The 8,996-nt window shown below is 43.1% G+C and overlaps 2 protein-coding genes across 2 annotated transcripts; one reads left to right on the top strand and one right to left on the bottom strand.

Moving 5' to 3' along the window:
• Positions 1-3,366: 3,366 nt before the first annotated feature.
• On the top strand, positions 3,367-3,913 carry LOC125521182 (histone H4). Its single transcript, XM_048686237.1, has one exon. It carries the CDS (start codon positions 3,453-3,455, stop codon positions 3,762-3,764), a length of 312 nt encoding a protein of 103 aa, XP_048542194.1. The 5' UTR covers positions 3,367-3,452; the 3' UTR covers positions 3,765-3,913.
• Positions 3,914-4,993: 1,080 nt separating this feature from the next.
• On the bottom strand, positions 4,994-6,629 carry LOC125536059 (uncharacterized protein At4g08330, chloroplastic-like). Its single transcript, XM_048699161.1, has 2 exons — positions 6,341-6,629; positions 4,994-5,649 (listed from the first exon to the last, which is right to left on the bottom strand). Exons 1-2 carry the CDS (start codon positions 6,388-6,390, stop codon positions 5,250-5,252), a joined length of 450 nt encoding a protein of 149 aa, XP_048555118.1. The 5' UTR covers positions 6,391-6,629; the 3' UTR covers positions 4,994-5,249.
• Positions 6,630-8,996: the final 2,367 nt, after the last annotated feature.

Below are 8,996 nucleotides of genomic sequence, written 5' to 3'. Positions count from 1 at the left end.
AATATCTTCGACTGAAGATTTTGGTATTTCTGAAGACTTTCATGAAGACTTTGAAAGTGAATAAATTGGTGTGTTCGTGAAGACTTGATATTCATGCGAGAAATATGAAGCTTGAAGACTTTCGTGTTCATAGTTTTGTTTTTCTCTTTCTTGAGTCATAGGAAACACCGTACTGTTAAAGGGGGTCGAGGAAATACTAAGGAAAAATTTCCATGTGATGCTCAACTCAAATCCTACACCTACCAATCCCTTCGAGTGAAGCCATTGGAAATCTCATACAGTTCAGTCAATTTCTTCAGTGACAGAGACGAAGTTCTTCTGGTCTCTGAGGAATTTGTCCTGACTGAGGAGTTAGGAATTCGCCAGTGCGGATTGCCTACACAGTGAGGAACATGATAGCCCTGAGGATTTTGCTACTCAAAATTCCGACCGTTGCTGTGCTATGCGCCAGCTGTCCCAAAATATCTATCCACTTAACGGTCATATCATTGAAGGGCATTTATGTCTTATCATGTCGGGCTGCTCCCTAGGCTATAAATAGCCGCCCCCTACAACCACTAGGTGGTTGGCTGCTCCGAGAGAAACTGACACTTGTCATTTGAGAGCAACCCATCCTCCAAGGACTTTGAGCGAAAATCATCAAGTGAGGAAAAACCAAAAACCCAAAACCCAAACACCTACAAACCCCAAGTGATTGAGCATCACTGAAGAGATTGATTCTGAGTGGATCCGACGCTTGTTACCTTTGAAGACTATGCTTCTTCCAGACGGTTAGACGTCATGGTCTAGAGCATCCAAGAGGAATTGTGGATCGCTGAGTGACCAAGTTTGTGAAGGTTTGGAAGTCGCCTGAAGACTTACCACGAGTGATTGGACGAGGTCTGTGTGACCTTAGTTCAAAGAGAATACGGTGAGTACTGGGTGTCTTGGACCAAGTGTCCTTGACTGGGTGTCCGGGACTGGGTGTCCGGGACTGTGTGTCCTCGATTTTAAATACTCAGCCGCTCCAACCAGACGTACAACTGAGACAGCAGTTGGAACTGGTCTACCTAATCATTGTCTTCACCGAGCTTACTGGTTCTATTTCCTCAACTCTTTCATTTCCTCATAACTGTGTTGTATGTTTGTTCATATCTGTGTTTGAAGACTTTGACTGAAGACTTTCTCAATTTCCTCAGTTCAATTTCTTCAGTCTGTTTGTCTTCATCCTGAGTTATCCTGTGATTACGCTTCCTGTACTCTGTGCCTGTCTTCATTTCATCATGATGACTATGCTTGTATTCTGTTGTGTTTACTTTTGAGTACTTATTCCGCTGCTAGTAGTTCTTCGCTAAGGAATTTCCTCACCAGCAAATTCCTCAGTGAAGAATTTCATAAAAATCGCCTATTCACCCCCCTCTAGTCGATATAACGCACTTTCAGGTTAGATTTATCTTAATTCTTCTTTTATAGTTGTGGATACTTGCGAGAGGGGGTAATCATAAGCGAGAGGCTTATCCAAGTAAAAACAACACCCAAGCACCGGACCACTCACATATCAAATTATCAAAATAACAAACACGAATTAAACAAACATGATAAAAGTGACTAGTGTGTCCTCGGGGACGCTTTGCTTATTATAAGAGATCTTTCTGCCCTGTCCTTTGCTACAAAAAGGATCGAGCTACCTTGTTGCACCTTCGTTACCGATACTATTACTTACTCGTTACAAATTGTCCTGCTACAAACTATATGTTACCGAAAATTTTAGTGCCCACAGAAAATACCTTGCTAAAAACTGCTTGTCATTTCCTCGTGCTTCTCGTTGGGTTCGACACTCTTACTTATCGATATGATTACGATTGATCCCTTATACTTGTGGGTTATCAATAGCCAAGAGAACACCTTCACTCGCAGGGGAGCCCTTGTTTTTCGGTGAAGGCGCCAGTTCAGGTCCGGGATAGAACCGTGGAAGAGAGCTAGATAGCGGCACTTGGCGGAGTACTGACCGGAGTTAGTCCATCTCCATCTCAGCTTGTTGGGTTGGTCGGAGAGTTGTACATGATTGATACGCCGCCATAGCCCCTTGTACGGGACCAAGGCAGTCAGGCCAAGGGCGTCATGAATGTCGCGAACTTATACCCTCCCAAAGAGCCCATAGCACACGGAACGATCTTGTCGACATCGCTTCGGGATCCGGTAAAAGATTTGGGGGGGGGCATATTCCGTAATATACTTCATGTCGAGCCATGGGTCTATCCAAAAGCGGCAAGAGTTATTGTTGCCCGACAACCAAGAAGTGGAGGTGCGGAAGATCTACGATGCCTACGAATCAGAGGGGAGGTGAAGATGCAGCTCTAGTATTTCTAGCGACCAGTAACCAGGAAGTTCATCTTCTCGATCAAGGGACTCAAGCTCTGGTATTTTCTCACATACCATGATCTCTTGCAACAAACTGAGCGATGATGGACCTATGGGAGCTCCTATCATGCGCCTAGCGCGGTAGCGAGCAAACGCACGATATGTTGTGGTGGGAGCTAGTTTTTTTTAAGGAACCGACAGAAGCATTGCCTTTTTATTTAGGCGAAATAGAGGGTTTATGTACAGAGGTGCCAGATTAACCCACAACGGGGCCGACACTAGATTACAACTCAACCAATACCCGACCATAGGACATGTCCTTCTGCTTGATCTTAAATTTTTCATGCATTAAGAAATGGTTTCACATCTAAAAAATATTCATGAATTTAATGTATGTTTGCCAATTTTTTAAAAGATTTTTATTCACGGAAATAAAAACACTCATGAATTTTCAAAGGTGTTCATGTTTCTAAAAATGTTCATACATTAAGAAATGCTTTCACATATAATATAACATTATTTTATTTTGTTTGAAATGTAAAAAAAAGGAAACACACGAAAAGGAAAGGAAAAACAGTCTTGGAAAAAAGGAACATAAATAAAAAAGAGGTTTGGATCACGCCATTATACTCATCAACAATCATGGTCCATGCACCAAAAACAAAAGGAGGTTTGGATTGATTCTCCTGTATACCACGTCTCGCGTTGAATTTCAGCCAAAGTTTATATCTGCAATCAAAGCACTCCGTCTAAATCCAGAAAGTTGGTTCGTAACTTAAAATCTGGAAAGTTCTCACAAAAGGAAGGAAAGCCACAACCCCCCGCCAACAGCCCAAAAATTCGAGCTGCCGCCCCACCTCTGACCCGGCCCGCCAAGCCACAGGTCCAAGCCTCCCGCCACGTCAGCGATCCGCGGCATCTCTCTCGCGGATCCCCATCTCGACCGTCCACCGCATCCGCATCGAACGGCAGGCACACGCCTCCTCCAACCTCTCTCCCCTTTAAAACGCCCCTCGCCCCTCCCCGCAAATCACAACACAAACCACCAACCACCACCGCTACTCCAACCCCACATTCGCTCGCCAGCAGCTCGAAGAGGATCGTCGGCGACCATGTCCGGGCGCGGCAAGGGAGGCAAGGGGCTCGGCAAGGGCGGCGCCAAGCGCCACCGGAAGGTGCTGCGCGACAACATCCAGGGCATCACCAAGCCGGCGATCCGGAGGCTCGCTCGGAGGGGCGGCGTCAAGCGCATCTCGGGGCTCATCTACGAGGAGACCCGCGGCGTGCTCAAGATCTTCCTCGAGAACGTCATCCGCGACGCCGTCACCTACACCGAGCACGCCCGCCGCAAGACCGTCACCGCCATGGACGTCGTCTACGCCCTCAAGCGCCAGGGCCGCACCCTCTACGGCTTCGGCGGCTAGGCGCTTCCTCGCCCCTCCCCTGCAGATCCCAAAAGCTTGATGATACCGCGACTTGTGTGGTTTGCTACTTCCTCTGTAGTTCCAAGTGAATCGTGAAACAAAGCTACTCGCATCTGGAGTTGGAAATCAATATACACCGTGTTTCTGAATTTTGTCTCGCTGGTTGGCCTGCTATATCTCTGTTTGTGTGCGATTGCTGTTTCTTCTGTAATGCAAAATTGTGTGCGCTCTGGAGTAAGTAGATTTTATCAGTAGACGCCGACAAATCGTACTTGGTTGTGCAACACTGGGCAGAATTGGTGTTCCTTCTGTTGTGCAACGCTGTAATTGAGATGAATTTTGTCTGCATTGCATACATCCAGTCTTAGATTGATTTGTTATGCTCACAAGAGTTCCAGCTGTGAAATTAGTCTGGAACTCTCACAGTTACCAATTCATGATGTGGTTACTGTGAACTGCTAACTCTGAATCATCATTTCTGCTTTATCTCTGTCGATTTCTAGTTGCTACAGAAACCTTTTCAATTGCTTGAACGGTGATTCCATGTGCAGAATTTGCTAATACACATACGCGAAAAAACCCCCTTCTGCAGTGGCAGCAACAACTACATCCTTTAGAGGAATTGGTCATCTTCATTTTGCTATCTCAAAGGAGGATGTGGATGAGTTTACAGTGACAATGATTCACTGCAAATCCTGCGGATTCATTCACTGTATTCAAACGATTTTCCATTTGTGAGGTGTCAACAAAAAGTGAAAAACTGAACAATGAAAACAAAGGAAGGGGTGCAATGATGCATTGGATCTCTTACGAATTACATTCAGATATCCAAAGCAGCTCAAATAACAGAGTAGTAATTTCTCCTGAGAAGACATGATGCAGATTACAAAACCATGATCCGGTCAGAACGGCAATGTAACAGGTATACCAAGTTAGATTGATATTGGTATTCACACGAATTAGTGGTCCTTGTTGTTTGGCTTTGAAGTATATTTGTGTATAAAAGAAATCTTTCTATTAGACAATAAACTGAAGATAGACATCATTTTGATAGATAATATTCACAGTATCTCAATACATTTTTCTCTTCGACGCAAACAGCTTTGACCCCTTCCCACATGAACAACTTCAAGAACGCCTTTATGAGACTGAACGCCTGATAGGGAGGCGACTGAATATGGCAAACATGTTGCAAACACGCTGAAGACATAGATACACAAGTACCGACGTAGACACCAAAAAGACCCTCCCATTTTGTACTATCAACACAACCAAAAATTGACACTTCTGTTTAAAGTATACATGTACAACGGTAATAGAAAAGAAATGAAAAATTACTATCAAGTATGTGCAGTGAGATGACTGAAGCATCACAGAGATGGCAAGTTCCCTTGAAAAGCTCTGATTCACAGCATCCCAGTCCGGCACAGAGTAGAGACCTTACCATGCTTTTCAAGGCATACAATACATCATTTCAGATTGCTGTCATTGAGAGAATGGAACACCGGAGTCGTCCGATGATGGCTGTAGCGCATTGATCTTGATAACATATTTCTTTCGACTAGACGTGCAGCTGACCTCTGAGCTTGCGAGTGTGTCATCTGAGCTATGATACAAGGCAGAGTCCTCGTCGTCATAAGCGTTACCGATATGGCCATTGCACTTGCGGCAGAGCAATCGTGTCCTCCTTCTGAAGAAACCCCAGGAAGACCTTGAGCGGAAGTACGGCGTGCAGCTCACTTCGTCGGTTTGCGTGAACCGGTTCTCGTCAACTGCGAAGAATGAGACGACGCCTTTCCTGATCTGCTTTCCATACTTTGATCCAATGTTGGCCGTGTTCCGTGTCGAGGAGCTCAAGTTCAATGCATAGCCACAGTACCCACAGCTTTCATGAAGAAACAAAGAACACACATCATCAGACTGAACATAGAAACCTGAAACTACCATCCTACCGCTTTGACAAGAACGTCGTATTCGCATATAAATGACAATTCCGTGTTTTTCTGTATGCCTTCACAAGTTCAAATTATGTCCCACAGAATTTATTATATCCTTCTGCACTCAAAACGTAACATTTTTTTAAACGAAACACAGAGATGCTGCTTTCCATTCATTAAGATAAGAGGAGAAGCCTCAAAGGGGATTACATGTCAAAACTGTACAGAAAAACAAAAGAGGGAAGTAAGGCTACATCTGACTAATCCACTTAACACCTCTTATCCCAGCCGTGAGCCAGATGTTGAGCTCAGAGATGCTGATCTCTTCAAATAAACAGAGTGCCAACGATGATCATTTCATTTCAGTATTCTGAAGAAACAGAGGTTCTAGCAGCCAGAACATAACTAGAAGCAACAAAAGATTCAGTATCCATCCATGATGTACCAACTGAACCCAGCAATACCGCATCAGTAATCTCAAATTGACCTTAGTGGACGGTAAGTAGCACAGACTTTTGAGAACAAACACAGGAAGAAGCAAGGCAGTCAAGGTCAAAAGACCAAACAAGATTGTCGATCCTAGGGTTCAAGTGTAGGTTCCCTGAGCAGAAGAGAGCCACGGGAAGGAAGTCGGCGAACCTGTAGGCGACGTCTTTGGCGGAGTAGCAGCCGTCGAGGGCCCTCGCCATGCTCCCCGAATCCCGATCGACTGGGGAAAGTGCCGGCCAGCGGGGAGGGAGGGAGGGAGAAGGGGGGAGAGGGGGGCTCTGCTCTGCTCTTTTGATTGGGGGCTGGCTGTGACGGCGAAGCGGGCAACGGTCTCCGCGGAGGGCAGGCAGGTAGGATTGGCGACCGCGCCGCGCTGGTTTCTCTTTCTTTTTCTCCTTTTCTTCGTGCCCTTTGGCGCACGTCGTGGCGGGCGGAAGGTGGGTGGATTGATGATGGTGGCGTTGCTCTCGCGTCGTTGTTGCCATGCCAGCAACGTGGCCAACGCCGTGATTGATTTGCTGCCGCGCCTGTGATGTGATCGTGTGAAGGCTGATGGTGCCTCGTTCGTTGTGCTTGCGTGTTGCCAGACGTTGCGCCTGTGTCGCTGTCTCTGTTCAAACTTCAAAATCTTCGGCAGATGCAGCGCTTGGTCAATACGTGTGTGCACATCCACACGCGGTATGTTGTGCTGCTGGGCTCTGTTTTTTTTTGAGTGATGCTTCAGAGAAACTAGCACCGGTATCGACTTTGTTTTGAGTGAAAACTAAAGAACGAGATAATTTGAATGAAAGATGATCCATCAGTCTTGATTGATGATAGAAGTGGGGTATTTATACTCAGACGAAAGTACACATGGTGCTTGGCGGTCAAGTAAACACATAGTTACTTGAGAGCCAAGGAATTACATAGTTGCCTTGAGAGCCAAGAAAATACATGGTTGCTTGAGAACCAAGTAACCTATCTAACATTTAACTTAATCCTAATTAGCTTAATTAATAAGCAACTATTCTATTCTTAACACTCCCCCTTGTACAACGCCTTGTCTTTGGGACATCCATCATCTTGACAAATTCTTTGAATAATCTTGAATGTCTCCTCCAAAAACCCTGTGGAAAAAATATGAGGAGAATAGTGCAGATATGTTGCTAAAACTCCTTTAAACCCAGTGGGAAAATAATAAGGAGAAAATGATGCAACATATAATGATTATTGTCTCTTGATAACTCATATGAGAAAAACCTTTGAAGAAGGAGAAAAATCATTGATGAGTTTAGAGAACAATTAATATGTCTTGAGTACTTTCTTTAAAAACCTCGATAGGAAAAATAGAAAGTATGACGTATGATCTTTGATAAGATATTGCCTCATTAAAAACCATTATGAGAAACTTTGATAGAAAACTCATAAAGGAAAAGAGTGCGATATGATATGCCATTGAAAACTCGTTTATAACCCAGTGGAAAAAATATAAGGAGAAAGTGTATGACATATACGTGCACTTGTGTTTATATTGTCTCGTTAAAAACCTTTATGAGAAACCATTAGGAAAAACTCATAAAGGGAAAAAGAGTACAATATATGCAATCTTAGGGTTGTTAATAGGTTATAGATTTGGGAAATTACTCCCCCTGAACTTTGCAAACCTGGAGAATGTGTAATACAAATTCCATTGATATGATCGTGACATTATGAATAATCCGTAGGATTTTCAAAGTATGTTGTTTGCATATTGTTTCTATAATTCGTGAGGATAAGTAATTTTCGAGCAATGTACTTTATAATATTGCTCTTCATATAACCTGTAGTTTTTGAGTAACACAAGTGGTAGCGTCTTGATAAATCAAGTTATGTGATTCTGCTGAATCTCAACCACATGATTTTGAGTGTGGCTAATCATTCTGCTAAGCCATGCATATTTTGCAATGCTTTTAGGTAGAGCAATTATATTAGAGTGATTAGTGGAAGTAGTCGTTAAAGTCTATTTAGATGACTTCCATGAGAAGACTATTCCAGTGAATTCAGTCACCGATATGGCACTGTTGGGATCAAATAAAGAGCCAATATCATTTCATCACATCATGGTCATATCTTTGATTTTCCTGATGGAATTGCCCAAGATTTATTGTGGGCTTGAGATATAAGTTAATATTTCTTATATTGACCATGTACCTTTTGTTGGTATGATATATCCACATTGAACTTTTCATATATGTTTTGGATATATGTAGACTGATATGTATTCTTGAGAGAATGCTCAAGTTGTAAACTTGAGCTAAATTTGGTTGAATCCAAATTTCCCGTCTTGAGATGATTTTGTGCATGTTTGGGTCTTGTATAGACATTGATGATGAGGTCATCAATATACACTGAGGTGATGAAAGGAAGTCAAATTGATTCCTTTATTAAACATGTAAATAATCATCATTAATCGAGTAATCCTTTTTAAGAAGGAACTCATTTAGTCGGTAGTACCATATGATTTCCGACTATTTCAAGTCATGGAGCGACTTATGAAGTTTTATACAAAACTTGTTGCGATTTGCTTTTGGATTCGGAAGTATAAGCCCTTCAGGGACTTGAATTTTTTTTCCGAAATGAGTGACTCATATGAGTATGTAGCCACTTCATCCATGAACTGCATGGATAATATTTTTTATTGCCAATGATATTTAGTATCGAAACATAAATCCACCCATACCAAGAGGGTATGTTACATCATAATTGATGTCGGGTCTCTGCGTGAACCCTTTTGCTACAAGCCTCGCTTTCTCACCACCTCGTTGACTTTGTCTATGAATGAGAAGTT

This window comes from Triticum urartu, chromosome 1, assembly GCF_003073215.2.
Source record: "Triticum urartu cultivar G1812 chromosome 1, Tu2.1, whole genome shotgun sequence".
In the NCBI taxonomy this organism is placed as follows: domain Eukaryota; kingdom Viridiplantae; phylum Streptophyta; class Magnoliopsida; order Poales; family Poaceae; genus Triticum; species Triticum urartu.
Note: the sequence above shows the minus strand (reverse complement) of the source record. Positions and strands in the feature narration are given on the sequence as shown.

What these genes read in the sequence shown, in the direction of transcription:
- LOC125521182 (XM_048686237.1), top strand. Translation starts at nt 3,453, where the DNA reads ATGTCCGGGCGCGGCAAGGGAGGCAAGGGGCTCGGCAAGGGCGGCGCC.
- LOC125536059 (XM_048699161.1), bottom strand. Translation starts at nt 6,390, where the DNA reads ATGGCGAGGGCCCTCGACGGCTGCTACTCCGCCAAAGACGTCGCCTAC. An exon ending in GCCAAAGACGTCGCCTACAG is followed by an intron (nt 5,650 to 6,340) that starts GTTCGCCGACTT and finishes TCTTCATGAAAG; the next exon opens with CTGTGGGTACTGTGGCTATG.